Source organism: Babylonia areolata, chromosome 18 (genome assembly GCF_041734735.1).
Source record: "Babylonia areolata isolate BAREFJ2019XMU chromosome 18, ASM4173473v1, whole genome shotgun sequence".
NCBI lineage: Eukaryota > Metazoa > Mollusca > Gastropoda > Neogastropoda > Buccinidae > Babylonia > Babylonia areolata.
The window spans coordinates 33392989-33420797 of NC_134893.1; the positions used below are offsets into that span (position 1 = coordinate 33392989).

Below are 27809 nucleotides of genomic sequence, written 5' to 3' on the forward strand. Positions count from 1 at the left end.
TCTGCTTCCTGAGTCGGTGTGAGGACCATGTCAACTGCCGAAACAACCCAGTCCAATGACTCAGTTGTTTAGACAGGGCATTCAGCTTTTTCTGGACTGCGTAGGGGAGGTAGGGTTCAATTAAATAATATTGTTAATTTATGTTGATCATAAAAGATAGGAGGCGATTAACGGCGCTGATGAAAATTGTGCTCACCAAGCTGTGATGCTCAGAGTTAGAAGCAATAAAAACGATAAAATAATAATAGACTAACCAGCCATACCTTTTTAGACATACAGGTGTTAATTAAGAGAGTTTTTGATGAAAGTCTTAAAGAATGTAAAATGGCAATCCGATAGCTGTAGAAAGAAATGAGGGCTATTATTATATAAAGCAAAATACTACAGTTGGTGACAAAATAGGTTGGACAACTTTCCACATAATTATTTTTGTAAGTACACTATACGGAGAGTGCATATGTACATGATGTGTGTTCATGTCACCATTTAAGTACACATGTGTATGCAATTTATTTTTTCTATCCTGTTGAATCAGATAACATGTGCTTGTGTTATTATGTAAGCTCTTTTAGGATGTTTATATTTTCTTTTTTTTAGTCTGTTAATATTATTTGTGTGTGTAGTTCTGAAAGAAACTGATTTCTGCTGTTGCTAAAACATGGTGACATCATGAGATATATCTTTGCTGAAGTCAGCGCAGCTTTTGTTTTTGCAATAAACAGTCTGTATTCCTAAACACACACATGCACGCACACGAGCGCGCACACACACACACACACACACACACACACACACACACACACACAGCTTCACATTGGTGAGTAAAAACAGGGGCCACATGACTTTCCACAACTGAAATTAAGAGGTCAAAAAGTAAATGAAGTCATTTTAAGCAAGAAGTCTTAATAAAATAAATGAATGTCATAGGCCGGTCAAACTACTGACATAGTAAATATGCATGCCTTGCATGCCATTAGTGTGGAGTTCTGTGTATGCATGCATATACACAAACACATGCACACACACACACACACACACACACACACACACACACACACACACTCATACACCCATGCACAGGATGCAGAGGGGTGTAGGGAAAACGCAGTCTTGCAGTGGCACAAAAACTCAGTGGTGTGCACAATAACATTTTTACAATTTTGAATATTTCTGATATCCCTTATGGGTTTCCACTTAATGTTGCATAGCATCAGGTAATTCATTATGATTTTATATCAGCCGGTAGCAGATGTGTGTGTGTGTGTGTGTGTTTTGGTCAACACTCAAAATGAGTCCATATGGACTGAAGTCAGAAATCAATATCTTTCATTAAACTTATAAGTATGTAAGAGTGTGTGTGTGTGTGTGTGTGTGTGTGTGTGTGTGTGTGTTTCATTCTTACTTTTGGAGGGTTCTTGTATTCACAGCTGCCAACAAACTATTGACATTTTCTTTCCATAGGAGCCCTTACACCTGTTGTGGATATTGATTTTTTCATCGTGAGGTAATTTCAATGATCTGACATACATCTGCACAGGCAATTGGCCATAAGACATTGTAGGACCCCATCACTGGTCACCACAGTCATTGGGTAGCTGTGACCCTTTAGTTTTCAATGATGTCGAAGGACTGAAGTTTATGGGGTCAAAATCAGTGTCAGAACATGGCATAATGATAACAGCAGGGCTTTTTATTTCACCTCTTACCAACATGAAATGATAATTTGTATACACAGTGATACATTTTAGCCACAAAGTGACAAACCCTTTTAAATTAAATTTCACAAGTTGTGATAAGTTGAAGCCATAACACCCCTTGAAATTGAAGTCAGAGACCAAAGGTCAAAATCACAGCAGTGTGTTATTAAAAATGCCCTGTTGCAAGGCAGTCTGCTTTGTTCTGTTGTAGTGACCTTAACCTTCACATCGTGTTTAATTTCAGCATGCATGGTTTTGTTTGTTTGTTATTTTTTTTAGGTACTTTTCAATAAGGGACTGAAAATTCCATCCACCCTTGAATTGTTTTGTTCCATTAATACATATAGTGGAAAATTATGCCATCTACCAGGGCCTCACAAATATGATATCCAAAGTTATTTCTCATGTCAGAAGTGTTTTGTGTTCTTTGCTGCTAGTATTGGACCTTTGACCCTCTCTGCTTTTTCTTCTCCCTTAACATTGTGAAGAGTCATTCGACTAAATGGAATAGTACAAGCTGTGTGATGCAAATTGTTGTCATGTGATGAGGTGAACATTCCTGGACAGTGATTGTATGCCCTTCGATAATGACAATGATGTTACTACTACTGCTGCTACTACTACTACTACTACTAATTATAATGATATTATTGATAATAATGGCAATAATGATGTTGAAATTATATAGCTCCTAATCTCCAAACAGGGCTCTGAGATGCTAGGTTCTAACTTAATAAGACAAGCTGTGCGATGCTGTGTCATTCTAAGGTGATGCAGTAGAGGGTGCTGGACAGTGATCCTATGCCCTTTAATGACTGTAATAATGATAATGATAATAATGACAATAATATGATAATAATGATAATCATCATCATCATCATTGAAATTAAGCAGCACCTAATCTAATAATGATGATGATAATAATAATCATCATCATCATATGAATTGAATAGCACCTAATCTCTAAACAGTTGTGTTGAAAATGGATCAGTCTGCATGCTTTGACAACTCTTTGAAACTGAAATTCTGAAACTCTAACATGCTTAGTTTTAAATTAAGGGAATAAGACAAGCTGCTTGATGCGTTGTGTCATTCTAAAGGTGGTGCAGTAGATAGTGCTGGACAGTGATCCTATGTCTTTTGATGATAATAATGGTGATGGTGATGATAATGATGATACTGATAATGATAATGAAATAGTACAATGATAATCATTTCAAATTACCCAATCTATCAATCTCTTAAACAGGTGCAGTGTGTGTGGATCAGTCTGCATGCTTTGACACATCTTTGAAACTGAAAATCCAACAAACAGGGCTGTAACTTCCAAGGTGCTTAGTTTTAAGGGAATAAGACCAGCTGTGCAATGTGGTCTGTTGTTCTAAAGGTGATGCAGTAGAGGGTGCTGGACTGTGAAGCAGAGATCCAGCAAGTGACTGTGAACTGTCAGCACAATGGCAGGGCTCTTCAAGCAGTTGACCACCACAGTGGGAGGGATGATCAACATGGCCCAGGCCACCATCTCTCCATTCAAGGTCCAGCAGGTGGACTTTGAGACCTTCCAGACGTAAGGAAAAGTCTTGTGTGCAGTGTGTCTGTTTGTGGTTAGTCTTGTCTGATGGTCTTTTTGAGAGATCTTTCTGATCTAACCATGACTGGTCGTTTCTGTTCAGTGTGTGTCATTGTGTCTCTATGTCTGTGTGTGCATTTGTACGTATTTGTAAAACTTCTATGTCTAGTATGTGTCTGTGTATATTATAAGTGTTTAAACATGACATTAATGATATTTATCCAAGTTTTTTGTTGTTGTTGTTGCTGTTCTCAAAGTAATAACTAAATAAGTATGTATATATGTATGTGTTTTTCAAAGAAAATATTCAAAGAAATGGTCATACACGTAAAACGTTGCATGTGTGTGTGAGTGGGTGTGTGTCCATCACTGAAACCCGACTGAATGACACAGGAAACAAGTGATGAGTGCCCAAAGGCAGCTCTCATTTGACTCTGCCCAGGTGGACAGCCTGTTGTGTTAATGACCCCACGATTGTAAAGTGCTTAGAGCTTAATATTTTAGTGTGGATAGGCACTTTATAAATATCCATATCATCCATTCATTTGTATGCATGCATGCTCACACATACAGACACGCACATGCACGCGCAGACACATGCATGCACAAATATATACATATGCACAAACACCTTTTTTATAATCATGTGCTTTTTTGTACACATTGTTTGCAGCATAGACTTATGAAGTGATCAAAATCCTTCTTGTGAGAATAGATTGGAGCAGTTGTAGTCATTGGCTGTTGGAACTGTTCCATGGTATATATTGGGACAGATGACTGATACTTGTTCATTTTACTGAATGTGAAAATAATGGTTGGCATATATTTATATTGTCTTAATTTTTAAATAATTATTGAGTACAATAAGGTATCCATTTTTGATTGTTTCAAGTGTTTATTATTATAAGTGAATGATTACAACCTTTAATCTGCCATTCTATAAGCATGTGAATGATTACAACCTTTAACCTGCCATTCTATAAGCATTTTCATGAAGATACAGTTTCAAAGTTCATTAACAAAGTTAACATACAAGATAAGGTACATCTTTGTTGTCTGTATATCTACATAGGTGTTTCTTTTGGCTTGATAAGACCAGATGGGAACTATAGCATTTCATTCAGTCTTAGATACAAGAACAGTGAAAAAACAATAAATATTTAGAACATGGCCATTCATTAAGATAAATATTAAATGATTACACCAAATTAATAAAACTTATATTGGCCAGGTGCAATAATCACAGCATTTTAGTTGATATAAAATGATTTATCTCAATTATTTGTGTGGATTTTTCGGTTTATCATGCTGACTTGTTGAAAATGTTTATGTTAATTTTCAGTTCCCAGATGGTCCAACAGAATGAATGCATGTACCTGTTCAAAAAGCCTGGCTTGTCGGAGTGTGTGATGGCCAGTGTTGGACCAGCTAAAAAGAACTACAGGTGATGTATTTTCCTGAAATATTCTAAGTGGTGTTTGTATCTGTCTGCATGGGTTTGTTCTTTTTCTCATTGGTTTATTGTCTGTTCAATACAGCTTTACAAGGTGTGTTTGCCCATGCTTTATCGCAATCCCATGATCTCTCTCACTTCGAGAGAAAGTGTGTGGGATGCCCCTACAATTTCTTTCACTTAACGAGAAAGCGTGGGATTGTGAGAAAGTGTGGTCGTTCCCCTGCCACATTTTGAATTGCAATAAAATGTAGGGGGCACCCACACGCTTTCTCACAATGTGTCTTTTCTTTTTCTCTCTCTCATTTTTCTCTAAGATTTGTATTGAGAAAAGACAAGAAACTGATGCCTGTGACAGAGAAAAATGTTTTTGATAGGAATAAGGGGGACTTCCCACGCTTTTTCACACATTGTTAGAAAGCGTGTGGGCACCCCCTCATGTTTTCTTGTAGTTGAGAGAAAGCGTGGGAGGGGAACCTTCACACTTTCCCACAATTTCCACACTTTCTTGTAAAGTGAGAGAAGACATAAGAACACTCCTCACGATTTTTCTCAAAGTGAGAGAAAGCATGGGATTGGGAGAAAGCATGGGTTAGTTATACACTTTGCCTTAATTTTGTTGTTTCTGTTGATTCCAATGTTGAATTTGAGGTCGGTCGATGCATTGTAATGATCCGTCTCATGTGAAATACAGTAAACATATGTCAGTTTCAGTGTCATCACTGTCAGTGTCTTTGCTAACACAATTGTCATCAGGATCATTGTTGTCGTCGTCCCCTTTTTTTCTTTTCAATTTCTGTCTCTCATGTTTCTCTGAGATTTTTATTTGGAAAAGACAAGAAACCAACTCAGTTGACAAAGGTAACCTTTTTAATAAAAACAAGCATGGGCTAGCACACACACACACACACTCATACAATGGATGTTAGGGAATGGGTGATAGATTAGACGTGGGAATGGGGTGTATTGAGAAAGAGACACACACACACACACGCACTCACACACACTCAAAAACAACCAACAGTGGAAAGGCGGGGCATTGGGCGGAAGGGTCATCAGTCAATGTGTGTGTGAGTGTGTGCGTGCATGTGTGTGAGTATGTGTGTGTGTGTGTGTGTGTGATTTAACACTGTTTTATTTGGAACATGTTGCAATACACCACAGTCATTTTATCTTTCTGTCATACTCTTTTTTCTTTCATGTGTGTGATTTTTAAAGCAAATTTTAATCTGTCTTTTTATTATTTTAATTTTTGTTTTATTTTTGCAGTTTGTTTCGTCAAACAAATGAGGTGGAAGCGAGACTGACTTATGAGCTCCTGTGCAAGACCATGATGATACTAGGGCGATGCTGTGCTCAGCACCTGACAGAGGATGTGCTTCAGAAGTTGTGTGATTGTTGCCGGGACCGTCAGACCTGGAACGTAGTCCATATTGCTGCCTTCATCGGGTTTCATGTGGCTTTGGAGCAGAAAGAACTCCATGGGTAAGAGATTAGTAATGGGTGGAAAGAAAGTGTATAACTGATAGTCTGATCAGTCTCTGTTTCAGTTTTAGTTTCTCAAGGAGGTGCCATTGCGTTCAGACAAAGCCATATACGCTACACCATATCTGCTATGCAGATGCCTGACAGCAGCATAACCCAGTGCACTATAGTCAGTCACTGATGTAAAATTCTGGATGACGATTAACAAATTCCAGTTGAATGATAGAAAAACAGAGGCACCATTTATAGGTTCTCGTGAAACCTCAAAATTACACAGATTCTGTCATGATTCTTCTTCTTCTTTCTTTAAACACCCACCATCATCATTCTGATGGTTCTGATGTGTATAGAACTGGGGGGTTTCCACTAACTGGGTTGTTGTTTTGTAGGACTGGCAGTTGGGGACTTTTGGGGTTGGGTGGTGGTGGTAGAGGAGGAGGGGGGGCAGGGGGTGGGGTGCGCTGGTCAGTCAGATTCGGGACTTGAAGCACTCCACTGAGGTTGAGGAGATAACCTCTGGAGGCAGCTGTTCTAGTCCCTGACAGTCCTCGGGAAGAAGGAATACTTCCTGTAGTTCATATCGCAGGGCGGGAGGAGATACATCTCTGTGTGTGACTGTCTTGTGGACCGTGCTGGGGTGTTTGGTGTGGGCCTGAATGGGGTGTTGATACTGACCTCTTCACGATGGTATTTGAAGAAGGTGGTCAGCCTTGCTGCTCTTCTTCTGTCTGCTAGGGTGGGCCACTGTAGATGTGTCAGCATGGAGTCGACACTTGAGGTGTGATGGTGGCGGTTCACAACCCATGGAGCTGCACAGTGTCATTTTTTCTGAATCAGTTAGAAACTTAAGTGTCATTTTGACAATAAACTCTCAGTGAAAGAACAAACGACCAACTCTGCCAAATTGTGTACCTGTAATTATGTTAAATTAAGTTCTGTTTGACTTGTCCTCAATGTTGAATCAACCAAAAGTCTTGTCACTTCCCAGATTCTTTCCCGCCTTGACTACTGTCACTCACTTCTTGCCAGATCTCCGCCATTATTGATTGATGAAATTCAGAAAGTTCAGAATGCTGCAGCTCGCCTTGTCTTCAAGGATTCCAAGAAAACCCACACTAAACCTCTGCTAGCTAAACTCCATTGGTTTCCTTTTGCTCAGAGAATTGATCACAAAATTCCTTGCATGTGTTTCAGTACTTTTTTCTGGTACATCCCCACAGTACTTGACTGATCTTACTTATCTTTGTGTTCTATCCCGCTCATTGTGATCATCTGCTGATTCACATGTTCTCTGTATCTTTCTCTAAATTCAGCTGGCTGCGTAGGTTTGCATGCATGTTTGTGTGTGCACATGCTTGTTTGTTTATGGTATACTGTAATGATATATATGTATATATATTCATCTGTGTATAACTTTTATTGTAATCACCATGAGCCCCCTTGTCTGGGAGGTGTGAGTGTCAATTTGCGTTAATCATCAGCATAATCATCGTAATGTATTATTGTTAATAATAATAATGATGATAATGATAATGATAATATTTTTTGTAATTACCTATAGTTCAATATCTTTCAAAAAAAATAAATGGTCTCAGTTACTGTTCTTTTCTTCTTCATCTTTTTTTTATCCTTAAAAAAAAGAAGAAACAAACACTAACAGTAACATCCTTGCTGTTTCATGTCTCCTTCTTTTGTACTGTTTTTCCAAAGTTTGTGGAGTTGTTGATGATGTTTATTCTATTAGTTTAATTTGATTTGATTTAATTTGATTTGAAATTTTCTGTTTTATTTCATTTCATTTCATTTTATTCTATTTCCTTTCATTGTAATCTATTTCATTTATTCATTCATTTTTGCTGCCCCCATAATCTGGGCCATTTCAGTGGCCATTACTCCCACGCTTCTCTTTCGTCTGAGTCCCCCATGCCAGTGATGGTGTTTGAACCTTGCAGGCTGATCAACTCTGCGTGCCCAGCGACCCACGTGACCCCTCTGATGGCTAGCGTGCTGGGCAAGCAGCCACTGAGCCTGGAGACGTTGCTGCGCCATGGGGCCTCCGTCACCCTGGTGGACAAGCAGGGCAACACCGTCTATCATCTGGCCCTCATCTACTGCCCTCTGGTCATCACGGTCAGTTGTTAGGATCAGGATGTGCGCTTCTTCTTTTTGTCCTTCTTTTTTTCCTCCTCCTCCTCCTTCTCCTTCTTCTTCCACTACTTCTTCTTCTCTCTTACTCTCGCAGATATACACACACCTCTTCTTCTTCTTTTTTTTCTTCTTCTCCTTCTTCTGTTTTTTTCCTCCTTCCCCTCCTCCTCCTCCTCCTCTTCTTCTTCTTCTTCTTCTTCTTCTTCTTCCTCCTCCTCTTCTTCTTCTTCTCTCTCTCTCTTCTCTCTCTCTGTCTCATAAATACACACACACTTCTTCCACTTCTTCTTCTTCTTTTCCTCCTTCTCCTCCTCTGTTTTTATATTTTCCTTCTCCCTTCTTATTCTTCTTCTTTGTTTATGGGCTGCAACTTCCATGCTCACTCATCTGTGCTTTGTTGGTTTTTATGTGTGTGACTGTTTTTACCCTGCCATATACCAGGCAGCCTTACACTGTTTGGGGGAGGTGTATGATAATATTGATAAAGTGCATGTATGTTGTACTCGCTCGCCCCTCTAAGTCATTTTGTCTTGTCTCCTCTTATTCTCACTCTGTATTGTGGTTTTGCTCACTTATCTCTCTCTTCTCTCTTTCTCATATTCTTCAGTTTTTCTGTCTCACTGAATGTTCTGTTCGCGTGTGGAATGAAACTTGCACGTGTGCTTGATAATGTGCACATTCTGAAACTTTCTTTCTTTTTGATGCTTCTGAGATTGTTAACATATGTGTGAACACTTGGATAGCCCCCCACCCCCCACCCCACCCACCCCCTTTTTCCATCACCTTTTTTTTTTTTTTATTCAGATGAATTCTGTCATGAATTCTGTTTAGGAGGAAGATGGCAGAATGGCAAACCCCATGCCTGCCAAACATTCTGACAAGTTTGTTATTCCTGTGTGTGGAGGAAAAACCCAGGCTTTTCACCTAAAAAAAAACATGCACTTCATCATACACAAAGATATCTCCTTGAAAATTTGCATGGTTATTGCTCATATATTGTACTTTATGCAGGCGATAAAGTTATAATTTCTCTGCTTGATTTGATGTTGTTGTTTTAGTATCTGAGCCAAAGAATATTCCCATGAAATTGAAAATTCTCTGCATCACAAATTAATTTTGAGTCAGATTTGTTTTCGTTGGCTGCCTGTGGCCGGTATTACACCAGAGCTTGATGAATGAGAAACTAGCCAGCATGCTGTGTGTTGGCACCTAGCCAACTGATCACGCTCCCTGCCCCATTGTTGGCGAGCTTGACTGACCATCTCTCTCCTTATCTCCTTTCCCTTTCCATCTACACATGTAAAATCACAGTGCCTGTGCTTGCAACTGGTTCATGTTTACTGTTACTTTACTTGGCCTGCTACAAACACAGACTGATCAGTTTCTGGCAAAAATCACTGTTACTTTCACTCTGTGTCGCAAGTGGGTGGTGACTTTTCATTCTAATTCATATCTTGACCTGAATCATCACCGTCATCACTACACAGGCTTTCTTCCCCACTGTCCATATCTTTCTGTATTTCCTGTGCCACATCTAAGGCTTCAAACCTTCAAAAAATGAGCCGAGATCTTCTTCTTCTTCTGCATTCACTCGTATGCACACAAGTGGGCTTTTACGTGTGTGACCATTTTTACCCCACCATGTAGGCAGCCATACTCCGTTTTCGGGGGTGAGCTGAGATCAGTCTTTGCTGAACAACTCCATTTTGACCAACCATGTCTGCAAGTGACTTTGGAATTTCCGACTGCCAATGAGCCATACAGTGCAGACTGAAGAAGTCTAAGGATGAAAACAATCTTCAAACTTTCTAGAAGACCGGGAGAAACAAGGTTGGTTGTTTCCCTGAAACTATCAGCCATGAATTGCTGATGAAAACTGGACATGAAAGTTATGTCCTGTAGGACACTGCAAGAAAAGGGGTGAAAGTTTCACATCACTATGCAGGCAACAGGTTAAGATGCATATCTGCCAATACTGTGTCTGTGAAGGTCTGGGTTTGAATCCCAGCATCACCCTTTCTCCCAGGTTTGACAAAAAAATCAAACTGAGCATCTAGTCAGATGGGACGATAAACTGAGGCCCCATGTGCAGCACACACTTGGTACACTGAAAAAGAACCTATGCCAACATAAGCGTTGTCCTCTGGCAAATTCTGCAGAAGAAATCTTCTCTGATAGGTACATAAATATATATATGCATGCACTCAAGGCCTGACTAGCATGTTGGGTTATGCTGCTGGTCAGACATCTGCCCAGCAGATTTTGGTGTAGCATACATGGATTTGTCCGAATACAGTGACACTTTCTTGAGAAAATGAAATCTGCCATGTGAGCAGGTTCTGAAGGACTATGACAAGTCTTCTGTGATCAACTTGCCCAACTTCAAAGGTGAGACTCCCCTGTTCCTGGCCTGCCAGATGAAGGTTCCAGAAGCAGTGGAGGTGCTGATTGAGGCCGGTGCTGACCCTAGTCACTCCAACACCAGCACTCTGCCCATCCATGCTGCTGTTTCCGCTGGGGATATCAGGTCAGTCTCTCTCTCTCTCTTCACTCCTGTGTGCTGTACAGCAGGCAATCGGAGAACACTGTAACAGGGATTTTTTTTCTTCTTCTTCTTCTTTCTTTTCCTTTTATTTTATTTTATTATTATTATTTTTTTGATGCCCCAGCATTTGGGAGATTTTTGTTTGTTTGTTTCTGTATTTCATAGATGATGAATGATGATGGGGGTGATGAAGGTACTGCTATGGGGGACCATTTAAGTTTGGGACTACTTGACAATACTGTACTCTCATAACATATCCTGGCATACTCCAGAGAGATACAGACACCTGCAGTGTTGGTCAGAAAATTTGAGCAGCACTCTCAAAGATGCATCCTTGAAGTGGATGACCCTCAACTGTGTAGTCCCAGTCTTTCCATTTGCACCCATAGCACACTCAGCTCTTGGAAGGAGCAGGCCACAGGCCAAAAAAACCCCACCTGTGATGGGGATCAATACGTATCCTCCCAGTCATCAGTTGGCGAAGCTAATCACTTCACCATGGCGGCTGGTGACAGGGAACTTTTCAGTTTCAGTTTCAAGAAGGATGGGCACAACAGCCAGGTTATGAAAGTGTTGGACTTTCAGTCTTAGGATTCTGGGTTTGAATCTGGTTCGTGGTGCCTTGTGGGCTACTCATAGGGATTTTCCCAGTCTCTCAGATCAACAGATGTACAGGCCTGCTTGTGCCTGAACCACCTTCATGTTTATATGCATGCAGACAGTCAGTATATGCACATTAAAGATCCTGCAGTCTGGTTCAGCATTCAGTGGGTTTTCAGTAACACCCCTGAAAACAGAGTATGGTTGCTTACATAGTGGGCTAAAAAGGCTCATACACACAAAAGCCCACTTCATACATATGAGTGAATGTGGGAGTTGCAGGCCATGATTGCAAGAAAAGTTTAAAGGAAGTGTCAGAGTGTGCAGATTGATTCTTATGTGCCACATTACACCTGCTTAGAAAGGTAGATATGAGGCCTCATACCTCACTGGTACAAATCCAGTGTGCTTCATGAATTTGCGTTCCAAACCATCCTTTTTTGCGCTGAATGCTGTTTTCCAGGAACGTTGCATCCACTTATGTGCATGCACAAATGTGTGTGTGTGTGTGTGTGCGAGTGTGTGTGTGTGTGTGTGTTGTTTGTGTGTGTTTGCGAGTGTGTACGTGTGTGTGTGAGTGTGTGTGTGTTTGTGTATGTGTGTGTGTATGTATTTCTTACTAATGTATTATTGAAAAGGGCTTTGAGAAGTTTGAAAGTGCTATAATAAATGTACAGTTATTTGTATTATTATTATTATCATTGTTATTATTCTTATGATTATTATTCCAAACACACTTAAATGTTTGTAGTGTTGACTGGACAAGATCAGAAAATGACTGACTGAGAAGTGTGCTTTTTTTGTTTTGTTTTTTTTAGGTCTGTGGAGGCAATCATTGAGAAACACCCAGACCAGAAAGATGCCAAAGATGCTATGGGGCGTATTCCCCTGCACCATGCCTGCTCAGAGGAGGTATACATGCAGTTAGACTTCTACTTTCTTTGTGCTTTGACTGCTGTTTATGTGCTTCTTGTTAAATTTCACAACTGTTTCAGATGAGTTGGCTTTGTAAATCAGCATCGTCTTCATTATACTGCCTGTGAAACTTCAAACTAGTTATAACAACAAAAATGTTGTCATCATTTATGGGTTGCGAAAATTTGCACACGCATAACACACGGCAGCCGCACGCCTCCGCCATTTTGTGAGTACAGGAATAGACTCTTGTCAGCTGTTTGAGTGCTGTTTTGTTGATCGAAAGATGAATTTTCATCCAAAATGATATTCCATAGTATGTGTCACGCTTGACATGTTACCGAATTAAGCAAGAGAATGCTACAATTGTCAAAATTTCCACCATTCGCAGCAAAGATCCATACGGAATAGCAAAGAGAGAGAGTGGTTTTAGAAATTCAAATCTCCAACCAACAGAGTACTGGGGACTTGTATAATTCTGTTGCTCTTGGCAAGACTGCTTACAGCCAGCAGGACTGAAAAAAAATTCAAATCAGTTGGACCCTGCAAACAATTTGTAACCCGGACAGCAACTTAGGTGTTGTCATTGCAAAGGAAGTTTACAATGCGTACTCTTAATCAGGCAGTTTGCAGTGAATGACTGATTCTGGATGTCTGTTTTGGAGATTAATGGATTAGCAAGTTGTACTTCTTGTAAAAGGGTGTGAATATGTGTGAGGAGGTGTTAGTTGCACGATGTATGATTGTAATACAAACCCCCAAAAGAGGGTTAGTGTTGGAAGAAATGGTATATATTTTGCTTTAAATTCTTCTTAACATACACACTTGCACAATTGAATCATACACTGTGATACACATTCTTTCAATATTTTTAAACATTTAATCTAATCCTTTCATCCAATCTGAGGTATAGAAGATAAAGAAATGCACAACTGTCTTTTTTGTGAGGGTCTTCCAACCTCATATTGTTTACCCATTTTCTTTTTAGTTAAATACCTTTTTTCCTTTCTTTTTTGCTTGACACTCCTCCATTGAATATAAAGTGTTGCATAAAGCAATGAGATAGCATATTATGAAATAAAAAATATCCCTATTTTTTTTCATAGTGGAATTTTTATTAGAGACACAACATAGACATATCATTTAGGACACAAATCATAGTAGTGCTTGTTATCAGAGATTTTTAAAAGATGCTTTTGAACGTGTGTTTAAAGAAAAAAAAATATATATATAATACATCCACCTTTATCCATTCTCACTAAATAGAAACCTAACCATCGCTGATACAGACATGATCGTATATGATCTGTGCGATCCATTCTCACCAATGTGTTGCAAAAATTGGCGGACATTCTCTCCCTGATTTGTCTTGACTGTGGGTATTTTAGAATATCTGTGAGTGTGCCCTATTTTTACATCCCCTCTTCCATTGTCTATGTATTTGACTATCCAGCAGTATGAAGGCATGGTCTTAGCTCTATGTAAACAACATCTTGTTTCATTTGTAAACCCTCAAGATGGCGGACGGCACGCGCTGTCGAAGAAAGCGAAAGGTTGTGACGTCATCGCTTCGCAACCCATATTCAGTATGCTGTCTTTAAACTTAGCAGTGTATCAGATTATTGTTTTAGTGAATCAGCTTGTTTTTAAATTCTACACTTGTTTGAGATACACTGTTCTTGTAAATTGGCATGTTGTTTTAAAAACTTTTCATCAGATATGTTGTTTATATGGATCAGCATGTTGTTTTTAAACTTTACATTGTATAAGATATATTGTTTTTACAAATCAGCATTCTGTTTAAGCAGATTTCTTGTGTGATGGAATGTTCATGTCTTTTTGTTTGGTTTTGTTTCTCATCTTGTTTTTTTTGTTTTATTTTGTTTTGGTTTGAACAAAACTTTATTCAGTAAACATGTTATACATGTACACATAGACAGTTTTGCTTTTTATCATTTTGCTACAAAGACTGTGTTAGGCGTTTCAAAAGATACTAGTATCTGCACCCTTACAGTTGAATTTTTTTCCTCATGTAGCATAATCATACACATTCTGAGATAAAGAATGTATTATACATAATTTGAGAATTGCCATATTCCTATTAACTTTTTTTTTATAATCATTTTGCTGGTTAGACAATGTAGGTAATTTTAAAAAATTCTTGTGTTTTCACCTTTCCACTTAAACGTTGTTTCTTTCTTTCCCTCCAGGTGCAATAATTGACTGATTAAACAAGACTTACCTCTTAGGTGAAGTTGACTTGGAGTTCTACCCTGTGAGAGGGTGTCCTGAAAGCTTTATGGTTTAAGTGTGCCATGGCTAGATCAATGTCTTATTCGTATAGGAATTGGTCACTTACTTCACAGCTCGTGTCGTTCTGTTGATGGTAATGTGTTACGATGTTGCTGTGTGGTGTCAGATGGTGTCGAAGCTGTCAATGATGGGCTGCAACATGAACGTGAAGAACGCAGATGGGGAGACCCCGTTGCTGCTGGTGATGCGAGAGAAACGCAACAGCTGCATCCTGTCGCTGCTGTGTCATGGGGCAGACTGCAACGTGCAGGACGGGGAAGGGGAGACTGTGCTCCACAAGGCAGTCAGGGTATGTTGGGGTCTCTTTGTGTGTGTGTGTTTGTGTTGTGTGTGTGTGTGCATGCGTGAACATGTGTGTGTGTGTTGGTGTGTGTGTGTGTGTTGGTGTGTGTGTGTGTGTGTGTGTGCACACGCACACATGGTTGTGTTAATGTGTGTGCATATTTGTTGGTGTGTGTGTGTGTGTGTGTGTGTGTTTTGGGGTGGAACCTGGATAGGTATATCTGTCAGTTTTCCATATCTAGTGGAGAGGGAGGAAATAGTGGCAAGTGTGGGATTCAGTCCCATGTGCTCAGATGCTCTCACTTTTTAGGCATTGCTGTTACCACTAGGCCACCACTCCATTATTTGGAAAGGCTGAAATCTCATAAGATATCCTGGCATTAATTAAGCTGAGAGAGAATCAGACACCTCTGACCTGCATTGTACACTTGGTCTTGTTTAGTAGCTTGAGTTGTAGCGCTTTTTAAAATTGTTTGTTCAGATGCATAAAGTGACCATGGGTGGTGCGTGGGTGGGTGGTAAACTTCAGCATTTGAAATTTATTGGTAAGCACAAGTAGTATAGGAACCCAGGTGGGATGGTAGGCAAGCATAAGACCTGCCAGTAATCCCCAGAGGTAAGCAGAATGAGAGATCCAAGGTCAAGATCATTACTGGGCAATACAGAAAAACCTCCGTGGAACTCATATCTTAAATTCAGTTTTTATCAAATGTGGCATATGTGACTGGCCATGATGACAGCATGGCCGCAATTGAAATTCAAGGTCAGGTTTTAAAGACTGAGGTCACAACATGGCATAGTATGATAACAGGAAAACCACATGGGTACACAACAGAAGAGGGTTTTTTTCTACTCCATAGTGTCTGTGGTCAAATAAGTGGTCTTCACACATGATTCTTTTTAAAGTCTTGCCTTTTTTCTGATTGTTGTTTTTAATCACACACAGAAATGAATTACAGTTTTCAGGCACAAAGGATTTAGTTCTGGATTACACTATTTTGCCACATAGAATAGGTTTAAAAAATTTACACCCTGTTTGAGTCTAGTGGCTGAACAATGCAATTCTATATTCCAGGCAGCAGAGTAACTCATGTGTTTGTGTGTGTGTGTGTTGTCTACTGTGCATGCATCTGATTGCTTCTTGGTGTTTCTGTCTCTGCATGTTTGTGTGTGGGTGGCACTAAGTGTGGAATTTTTCTACAGGCCCCATATAAATCAGGTTGGTTCATTCATCCATTTATTTATTTATTCTCTTTATTTGTCCCTGTGTTCAGGAGGACAATGTTGAGTTGGTGCGAACTTTCATCGTGTTTAACGCTGACCCCAACGTGAGGAACGTGAAGAACCAGTCACCTCGCCATCTGGCCACCATCTCTGATCGCATGGAGAGGTTGGTAGGAGGGTGTGTGTGGGGGGAGGAGGGGGTCAGGGGGGGAAGGGGTCATGGTGACATTGGGCACTGCAGCTAATGGCTGGTTTGAAGTGCTTCAGTTTTGTAGAGTGATATAAAGTGCTTCACTTTTGTAGAGCAGAATCTGTTAGGCATTGGTCTTCAGATCCAGTGTTCACTGGTAACCAGTGTTCAAGGGGCTGGTTTGGACTGTTGCTGTACCCTTGAGAAAGGCATTTTACTCCGATTTTCCTCTGTCCACCCAGGTGTGATTGGGTACCACACTTTGGATGGGGAAGGTTGAAATAGTGGAAAGAGAGGATTGGGCCCTGCTTTCCTATGCCAAACACTAAACACAGTAGTGCCATGAAAGGCCATGGAACTTTTAACCTTTTGAACATTCAGCCAGACAGTATGTGTGTGTACTGATCCGCAGGATAACATTACTAGATTCCAGTGTATCAATTTGTCAGATTCATTAGTTTTCCTCCAAGTAATGAAATGTCATTTCTCTTTCCTTTGGTAAACAGCTTTACAGAAATTACTGGATGCCATTGCTTCCTTTTAAGTTTTTGTAGCTGGACAAAAAACAAGAAAGAAAGGCGAATGTGAGTTTCCTGTTCAAAAAGTTGTCATTCTTTGCATTGTTAGTATTATTACATCTAAAACAAAATACTATAGTTTTTTTAAGGATGGTGTTCCTAAAACACAAGCTAAGAATATGTAACTCTGTACTTGAGATTTTGCCATATTTCTGTACTTTGTGCATATGTTCCATGAATATACAGAAAGACCTTCATGTGAGAACTTCCACATTTCAATTAAAAAAAAAAAATTACAATGAGACTTTCACCTGAGAACTGCAGAACTGTCAGTGCTTGGTTCATGTGCATTCAGAGAGTTGATCCTGTACCTGCTGCATGTCTCGGGGGCCCAGCGGTGCACCAAAGAGGTTAAGGGGTGCCTGGCGGGGTGCGTCGCTGAGGGGTCACACAACGGTGTCCCCGACAAAGCCATGTCCACCCTTATGAAGCTGGATAGCGTAGGTGAGGGGGGAAACTTCTTTTGTGTGTGTGTGTGTGTGTGTGTAAAATTCAGTCTTATACAACAGGCATGGACAGCAGAATGGTTAGAGCATTGGACTCTCAATCTGAAGGTTATGGGTATCGGCACCTGGTGGGTAAAGGGTGGAAATCAACATATTCCTCAGTCCTCTTCACATGTGTACAATGCCAAAGATCAATCATGCATGTTAATAATGCTGTAGTTAATTTAAGGGGTCAGTGGGTTATGGAAACACGAACATTTCTACCCTGCAAATCCCTGATAAACAGAGAATGATTGCCTAAATTGCAGGAGTAAAATGGTCCGATTCATAAAAGCTCGCTCGTTGATTTGTGTCAATGTTGGAGTTGCTTCCATGAACACAGAGGAAGAAGAATAATCCAATGTAGGTTAAGAGATTTTATAAGATATATATATATTGTTTTGAATGAATTAACTAGTGTTTAATTGATCTGGCATAAACATTGAGTGTGGAATGTAGCAAGCCTGAACATTTTCCAACAGTCTTCAAACAGTTGTCAAAGATTAACAATAAAACACAGATCATCCCCACTGTGATCATATCAAGCTCTTGGATTTAAGATCTGGTGTTGCAGATGTGTTTGAGTACCACTTCTTAAGGTGATTCCTTGATCTTTTGACCTGTTAAGGTCAGATTAAGAATTAAGAAAATCATTCATCATTTTACTGAATTTCGTGCAACATTTACTTCTCTCTCTCTCTCTCTCTCTCTCTCTCTCTCTCTCTCTTTAAGAATGTAACATGAATTTTGCTGATGCATGTGTTTTAAGTTGTATTATTGATGAGCGGGTGTTTGTTTCTTTTATAGTTAGTTCATTTGATACTCTTTTTCTTTATGCATAAAATAAATGCAGATTTGTTTTATTTTTGTTCTGGCTTTGTTTTAGTTTTCTTTGCAGTGATATTTGATAAACTACTGTCAGAAACTGAATCTGTTGTGTGCAGCTGTTTAACGAATGAGTGTTAGAAAACGAATCAGTTGTGTGCAGTGATATTTGATAAACTGTTGTCAGAAACTGAATCTGTTGTGTGCAGCTGTATTTGATGAACTGCCTCCAGATCTGTTGTGTGCAGCTGTGTCTGATGAACTGCTGTCAGAAGTGCAGCAATGTTTGACGAACTGCTGTCAGAAACTGATTGTGTTGTGTGCAGCCATGTTTGACGAACTGCTGTCAGCGACGGGGTCAGGGAAAAACGCCACGGTGACCAACAGCTCAGGGTCGGTGTTGGACATGGTGGATATCCCATCCAACATAGGAGACAGAGTGAGTGTGCTTTGTTTTTCTTTTCTTTTTTTTTCTTTTTTCTTACAATTTAAAAAAAAATGTAGAATGTTATACTTTGATACAGAAATCACCAGAGTTGTGATGTGAAGTCTGTACCATTCAGTGCCAAACTGAGGGAGTGTGCTTTGTTTTTCTTTTCTGTTCTTTTTTCTTAAAATTTTTTTTTTTTTTTTTTTGAATGTAGAATATCATTTTTTGATACCACAAGTTGTTATGTGAAGTCTTTCATTCAGCACCAGTCTGTGGGAGTGTGCTTTGTTTTTTGTTTTTGTTTTTAACAAATTTTTTGAAATGTAGAATTTTATACTTTTGATGCCACAGACAACAGTGATGTGATGTGAAGTCTATTCCCTGCACTGCCATTCTGAGGGAATGTGCTGTGTCATCCTGTTCTGTTCTTTCTTTCGTTCTGCTTTCATGGGCTGCAACTCTCAGTTCACTCACATTTTAGATCTGTAGGTGGACTTTTATGTGTATGACTGTTTTTACTGCACTGTATTAGCAGCAGCGCTCGGGTTTGGGGAGATGTGCATGCTTGGTTTGTTCGTTTTTTGACACTGGACACTGACATCGATTATGGGATCTTTTACTGATGTGTTTCATCTTTTGAATGTGCATACACATGAAGGGAATTCAGGCATAGCAGGTCTGCACACGTGTTAACCTGGAAGATGGGACAAATCTTCTCCCTTGATCCACCAAGCTCTGATTCCCAGATGGAACCCAGGATTTTGACATTGAAACTCCAGTGTTCTAACCATTCAGCTGCCAGCTTGTGCTGTGGTTTCAGAGTGTGTGTGTTCTGTGATGTGGATTCAATTTGCTTGGAGTTTCAGACAAGAGGAATATGCTTTTGTGTGTGTGTGTGTGTGTGTGTGTGTGTGTGTGTGTGTGTGTGTATCCTGTTTTGTGATGGAAAGAGTGTGTCAGTGTATAATCTTCTGTAACAGGATGGATTTAGTGTGTTGGATCCTCCGTTCCATATTCTTTCAGTGGAACTGTTACATGTAAGAGGATTTTTTTTTTTAACCACTCAAGAGCTTTCATCTATTGTAGAGGTGTTTGTTAGTGAGAGACTTTCCTGAGGGACTGCTAATCCTCATGCCCTCTCTGTCAGGGGCTTACCATTAGATCCCTCTTTCTAAGGTAATACCATTGGGGGAATAATTGCAAAGGCCATGGATTTTTCCTCTTGTTTTCAAGCTTTTCATTTAAAAACAACAGCCCATATATGGACATGTACATTTACACATGCATATTCAGGTGCATAGAAATACAAATATTAATACACACTCATGCACCCTTGCACAGACAGAGACACACACACACGCATGCACACACACTCATGCACACACACACTCGATCACACACACACACACACACACAGACACCATAAATACACCACACCACAGTCACATCAAACTTTTTTGACAGAGGCATCACATGATCACTCTCATCATGCTCCCATGTTTCCTTTCAGTCATGGGCAGTCTGAACACTTTGTTGTTGTTGTTGTCATGGAATCTTCAGGTGTTGAGCCTGGACGGGGGAGGTATCCGAGGCCTAGTGTTGATTCAGATGCTGATGGAGATAGAGGCAGCGGTGGGCAAGCCCATCAGAGAGTGCTTTGACTGGATCGGAGGAACCAGCACTGGGGGAATCCTGGCCCTTGGGATAGGCAAAGGTCAGTGCTGTCGTTACTAGTAAGGGAGTGGAGTGCTGGCCAAGTGGTAACACATCCACACAGCAAGCCAGAGAATATGAGCGCACGGGGTCAAATCCCACACTCACCAGTATCTTCTCCCCCTCCACTATACATTGAGTGGTGGTCTGGATGCTAGTCATTTGGATGAGATGATAAGCCAAAGTCCCATGTGTAGCATGCACATAACGCACCTATAATATAAGAACAACAGCAACAAAAGGGCTGTCCCAGGCACAATTTTGTGGAAAACATCCACTTTGGTAGTAAAACAAGTGCACTTGCAGGCAGAAAAAAAAGAAGAAAAAAAAAGGTGGTGCTGCACTGTAGCAATGTGCTATCCCTAGGGAGAGCAGCCCGAATTTCACACAGATATCAGTTGTGACAAAAGAGCGATTCTGTAGCTGATTTGTTGCCATGATGATTGGTTTCTGTAACAGCTCAATTTCTTTTCTTTTTATTCTTTTAATTATTTTTTTAATAAGTTTTAATTCACTCTGTGCACATGAAAGAAAAAAAAGAGATAGCGTATATAATGAAAGTTGTTTCATACACAAAACGTAAAGCTCAGTTTCTGTTTGATAACATTTTTGTATTTTATATGGACATATATATATACTCATTTTTGTGTAGATGAGTTCCTTTCTATAATAAAATGTCCAAGTATGATCAGTTGCGAAAAAGGTGTGTGCCTAGAAAATATTTGTCTCCAAAATCGGTTTTTATGTTTTGTAATATGCTCAGAGGCAAAAATGTCATTTTAGTGGTAAGTTCATTAAATTTGCAGATACTGTCTATCATGATGACTATTATTATTTTTATTATTAATAGATACTCTTGGGATAAAAAAAATACATTTTTGTTTTCTCAACTTTTATTGACTGTTGTGTATTTGGAAATATTTATTCTGGGCATGGAATCAATATTTTGTAGGAGTCCTCCATACTCCAGTAGGAGTGACAGGATGATTTAATCTTGATACTTGATAGTGTGTGTGTGTGTGTGTGTGTGTGTGTGTGTGTGTGTGTGCGTGTGTGTGAATGGGAGGGGTCAGTTATGGGAAAAGACACAACTGTATTTGGATATATTAAAAAAAAAAAGAAAAAAAGGAAAACAAAACAAAACCATTCAGCTCTGTTATTTTCCATTTTCACTTCGCATTTTTTCTTTTTCTTTCATTGTGTGCAGGTTTCCCCTTGTCCTACATCAAAGGACTGTACGTAAGAATGAAAGATGAAGTATTCAAAGGCAGCCGGCCCTATAACAGCGCACTCTTTGAAGCCATGCTGAAACGGGAGTTTGGGGAAACCTCTGTGATGTCTGACATCAAGTCTCCCAAGTATGTTTCTGATTTTCTGCATCATGTGTATGTGAGAGAGAGAGTGTGTGTGCTTTGGTGTGTGTGTGTGTGTGTGTGTGTGTGTGTGTGTGTGTGTATGTGCGTGTGTGCATGTGAGGGTGGGGTGTGGGTTTGCGTGTGTCTGTCTCTATCTCTGTCGTTGTGTGTGTCTGTCTTTGTGTGTCTGTGTCTTTGTCTGTGTGTGCATTTGTGCCCTGCTAGCAATACATCAGAACCTTTTCTAGATGTAGTGACCAACATTTTTGTGACAGATACTGTTTGCACCTTCATGAAGCAACTATTCTCTGACAAGTAAGTGGCCTTCTTTGGATTTGAACTAAAAGTGAACCAGTAAGATTTTATAGTTCTTTCCTTCATGTGGGTCATTGATTTAATTTAATGTCAAAGTAAAATGTTAACACTAAAGAATCTTCTCAGACTGCTTTTGATTTGCAGCATTCATGTTTCTGTTATGTTTACATAAACCAGTTGGTCTATATTATCACCCTGTTTTGGTTGTCCATGCATTTTTGTATCTGTATCCATCTGTTGTTTTTTCATTGTTATTTTCTGGCGAACTTATAGCTCTGTTGGCATGATTTAGGCAATTATATAGGAATTGATGTGACCCTTCCAGAAAGCCTTTCTGGATTGACTGCACAAGAGTGTAAACCACACTTTCACAATAAATGCTTCAGCCATTACAGAAAAATTGCGAAGAAATTGATTAAGCTTGAAGACCTGTAACAAGATTCCTTCTTCTGCTACAACAATTTTTGTTTCTACTGATCTATCCACCGACTTGTTTTCATTCTCTCCATCTCATCAGCAGCCTTTGTAGTTAACATGGCATGTCAAACTTCACTTTACTGACCAGCTTCTGTGGCGAAGTGGTTAGCATTGTGGACTGACAACAGGGAGGATGTGAGTTTGAAGCCCATCAGAGGCGGCTTTGTTCAGCCCATGGCCAGCTCCTACCCAGTGTGGAGTGTGCTATGGACTCATATGGGAAGACTGGTTCCACACAGTTGAGAGTCTCCCACTTCACGGAATGTTGCTCAGATATCCTGACCAACACTGCAGGTGTCTGTTATCTCTCAGCATGGTTCATGTTGGGATGTGTCATGAGTGTGCAGCATGATCAAGCAGTCCTAAACCTAAATGGATCCACAAAGCAGCAGCATCAGACATCAACACATCATCATTCATTATCATCATATGGAAAACAAAACATACCAAAGTCTGGAGCACAAAAACTACAAAACCCAGCCCCCAACTTCGTTTAACTGACTGATTTTTTTTCTGATTTTTTTTTCTGTTGATGCAGAGTGATGGTGACAGCTACATTAGCAGACAAATACCCAGCTGCTTTACACATTTTCCGTAACTACGAGCAGCCTTTTGAAGAACCACACAGTGACAGCGATGACTCAAAGCGATTCCCTCTCGTGACACCACCTGATGGTTTGTTATGATGATGAATAATTTGTACATAGCATACAGTTTTGCACTATGCAGCTAAATGCATTATTACCAGTTAAACAGTTTAAAAGGACAGGGACATGGTTTCTTTTTACCTTGCGTTTGGACCAGCAGAAGGAAAAGCAAAAGCATAAATTTGTGTGCATGTTTATTTTTCTCATTTGCAAAGAAGGTTCTTTCCTTTCTCAGTCAGCATGACGTGATCTATATCCAACACATAATGAGTAACATCATTTTAGATTCCATGAAGCCAGCACAGTCAATAATGACAACCAGTTATAACAATGGCACATGCAAGTTGCACAGATGTAAATTCAACATAACCAATGCAGTCGTCATAAGTATATTGAGGTAATGCTGATGTGATTTGTTAATATAACCTGTGAGACTGATTCCTATTAGTTAAGAATGTTCATTTAACTTTTCAAAATGTGCTTATTTGCTAGGGACATTCCAGTAGCATACAGTCTCCCCTGCATTCTCTAGACACATTACTTGACCAAATACAAACATAACTTCACAACAGATTTTTTGATGTTTTTTTGTGTGAAATGTCATGCTTTGGTCCACCTTAAGAGTGTGTGTGTGTGCGCGTATGCATGTGCGCACGTGTGTGTGTGTTTGTGTGTGTGTGTGTGTGTGTGTTCATGTGCACATACAGAGCAGTTGATCTGGGAAACAGCACGCAGTACTGGGGCAGCCCCCACTTACTTCCGAGCGTTTGGTCGTTTCATGGACGGAGGTCTCATGGCCAACAACCCCACCCTGGACATGATCACCGAGGTCCATGAGTACAATGTTGGGCTTCGTCTGACGGTGAGGGATTTTTTGTTTGTTTGTTTTTTAATCGGTTTTCTGTACACTTTTTTCTCTGTCTCTTTGTTGCTTGACTTTCATAGTATAAATGTTTCACTTGAAGTCAGTACACTTTTTTCTCTGTCTTCTTGTTGCTTGACTTTCATAGTATAAGTGATTCACTTGAAGTCAATACACTTTTTGTTTCACTGGATGTCAATAAACTTTTTCTCTGTCTCTTTGTTGCTTGACTTTCATAGTATACGTGTTTCACTGGAAGTCACTACACTTTTTCTCTGTCTTTTTGTTGCTTGACTTTCATAGTATAAGTGTTTCACTTGAAGTCAGTACACTTTTTCTCTGTCTTTTTGTTGCTTGACTTTCATAGTATAAATGTTTCACTTTCTTTTTTTTAAGTTCCTGTATTTGAAAACATCACTGGTTGTGCAGCAGCTGGAGTAAACCTTGTCAGAAAAAATAACAAGACCAGAAGATATGAGAGTAAAAATGGAGCACATCTGATAAGTTTTCAGAACACACACAAACAGTGCATATTATTTAACATCACAAGAAACTTTCACTATTGACATCACTGGAAAAAATGCCACTTTTTGTTACCAAATGTGGAAAAAATTACATATTTAAAATATTTAAAACATTCAGTATTAGTTTAATTATGTCTCTGGTTTATATTCATCACTGCTCTTTGGCTGGATGTATTTGTCTGTCCTTTGCCCTTGACTGCAAGTATTGCGAGTGTTTGTGTGTGGAGTAACTTGATGCATACAATTGGTATCCTTACTGTTTACATCAGTTAGTTTGTTGTCTGCCTTAACTGGTACATATGATTGCCAATATGTCTGAACCACTGAATAAGAAACTGGAGTCTTAGTTTTTCATGTGATAGTTGAACTGTAGTATGATGTGCATGAGGAAAAAGAAGAACGTTCTTTATGTGATTCTTTCAAATACTGAAGTTTTATTTAGGCTGTCATGTCTTTGTATTGTTTTGCTTTCCCATTTATTTGTAAGAAAGCCTTTGCTGGTAAAGATTCTTTGAATCTGGACAGGCCTACATGTAGTGGAGTTCTATACTCCGAATCGAAAGATTTAACTTTCTTGTATATTTTGGTACAAGTGGTGGTCTTTCACAATTTTTGTCAGCAAAACTGATACAGGAAAGTCTTGGGTTAGACAACTTTAATGCAGCTGTAGACTTATTTCGCTAAGAGCCTGTTCTACCCAAGATTTTAATGTATCGGTTTTGATATGGAAGGTGGTGGGAGATCACTGAAATATATACAAGTACTGTCTAGATCAAAGTGTTGATTCTGAGTAAAAGAAACTCTCTCTGATGAGAAAGCTTTGTCGCAGAATGACATGTCATTGCTGTGCATTTCTGTTCTTGTCATACTGCCTGGATTTCTTTCTGTTTTATATAAAATATGAAATAAAATTTTAAAAAAACGTGTTGATTGTTGATGTTGTTGACTTTCAGGGTCAAGATGAAAAAGTCAAGCCCTTGGGCTGTGTGGTATCACTGGGCACAGGTCGCATCCCTGTGTCAGACGTGAAAAATGTGGATGTGTTCCGACCGGAGGGAATTCTGGATGCTTATCGAGCTGTTTCAGGTGCTTTGTCACTCAGCCGCATGCTTATTGACCAGGTATGTGTTCTTTTATTAGAAGTAACCAAGACTCAGTCCCTCAACAACTTTACCATGATAGTTTTATGCCAGTAGGTTCTCAAGGCCTGACTAAACGCGTTGGGTTACGCTGCTGGTCAGGCATCTGCTTGGCAGATGTGGTGTAGCGTAAATGGATTTGTCCGAATGCAGTGATGCCTCCTTGAGCTACTGAAACTGAAACTGAAACAGTAGGTTATCAAACTCCACTTCAGTCAGATTTCTTAATAACATTAATTTTCTGTCTTCTTTTGTACAACATATACTTCCAAAGAAATTGTGATTTCTTACCCTGTGTTTGGACACTTATTTCTTTCCTTCTTTCTTTCTATTTTTTCATCTTTTTTATGTGAGTATTATTTTGATAGATTGCTCCAGCATGTAAATCAATCAATGCAGCACTCTGTCTTGAAAATACCAAAAGATCAACTATGTCATTTCTGTTAAATACATGGTATACAGAAACCAAATCAACACTACGATTCAAAACAACCAAGAACAATGACTCAAAATATTGAATGATTAAAAAAAAAAAAAAAATATATATATATATATATATATATAAATAAAAAACAATGGAGATATACTTACATGCTCAAGATATAATCATTGAATGTCTGTTTTTCCTTGACAAGTGAGTTAATGTACCTGAGCAGCAACTTCAAATCAGGGATCAATATATCTAAATAGACATCAAAAACAACATTCTTAGCAACTAAATGGTATCAAAATTTGTTCCCTGGACAACAAGCCCCCTGAGTCCTCAGATTGAAATCCCTGAGATGGCTAGAGAGGTTGGGAAACAGGACAAAACCAACTTCAGTGGTCAGAAAACGGAACAAAACCAACAATTGTGGTTAGGAAATGGGAGAAAATCTACTGGGGTGATTTCTCCCTATTGCCAAGCTCTAGACACAAGTGAATACGAATTCACTGTCCTGATGGCCATGATAAGGCAATGGGACCTTTAAACTTTAATCAGGAGATTAGTTTTTTCATTTTGATTTTTTCTTTCTTTTTTTTTTTATATATATAATCTTTTTTCATTTTGATTAATTTTCTGAATTTGATTTTGAGCTGAGATGTCTAATTCTACTATAAAGATCTTAGTGATGATGTAGTTTGGTGCTTTTATGACTTAAATGGATGTTTATATGCCTGTAATGAATATTTATATTGATTTCACCACTATATTCATTTAATTACTTTGTGCATGTGATATACAATAAGTGTGCAGGGAAGCTTGCATACGGGCGGGTGTGTGCGTGCGCACGTGCAAGTGTGTGTTTTAAATGATGGAAAATTATCAGACTTGTTTTGCTATGACTGAGTTGAGTGTTATTTTGTTGTGTACATGTTGTATGCCAAATTTTACCATTTTGCTTATAGTTTGTATGTATCACAGACTTCACCACACTTAATTTCTCTGTGAGATAATAAAGGTATTCTGATTCTGAGATTGTGGATGACGGTATGCAAAACGTTTGCATTGTTTCCAAACAGGCTTCTGTAGCGGAGGGCCGAGTGGTGGACCGTGCCCGGGCGTGGTGCAGCATGCTGAATGTGCCCCACTTCCGCTTCAGCCCGCAGCTGTCGGAGGACGTGGCGCTGGACTGTCACAACCACGCCACGCTCATCAACATGATGTGGGAGACCCACTGCTACATGGTCGCCAACAGGCACCGCGTCCACGAGCTGGCCAACCTCCTGCGCGCCACAGACTGAGAGAGGCCTCCTCCTCATGGACCGCAGTTTTTACTTCCTCCTTATTTTCATTTTCTTTTTTTTTCTTTTTTAATTATTTTTTATTTACATGGATCTGTCTTGCTTACTCTGACGCCACCTAGAAACTGAAACTGAATGTTTTCTCCCCTCCTTCTTTGGGCCTTGATTGGTGGTCTGGGTGCTAGTATTTTTGGATTAGATGCTACACCGAGGTCCTGTGTGCATCATGCACATGGCAATAAAAGGGTTGTCTCTTTCAAGATTTTGATTTATGTACAAGAATCAACTTGATAACAAATCAAATATGTTTGC

General features: G+C 39.5%; 1 protein-coding gene across 1 annotated transcript; it reads left to right on the top strand.

The window, feature by feature from the left end:
- Position 1: 1 nt before the first annotated feature.
- LOC143292694 (85/88 kDa calcium-independent phospholipase A2-like) lies at positions 2-27809 on the top strand. The gene is made up of 17 exons (XM_076603204.1): positions 2-109; positions 3085-3264; positions 4610-4711; positions 5990-6205; positions 8158-8335; positions 10690-10880; positions 12317-12410; positions 14833-15015; positions 16283-16398; positions 17296-17444; positions 18637-18749; positions 20301-20454; positions 21661-21811; positions 23139-23275; positions 23955-24109; positions 25587-25754; positions 27276-27809. Exons 2-17 carry the CDS (start codon positions 3152-3154, stop codon positions 27495-27497), a joined length of 2442 nt encoding a protein of 813 aa, XP_076459319.1. The 5' UTR covers positions 2-109; positions 3085-3151; the 3' UTR covers positions 27498-27809.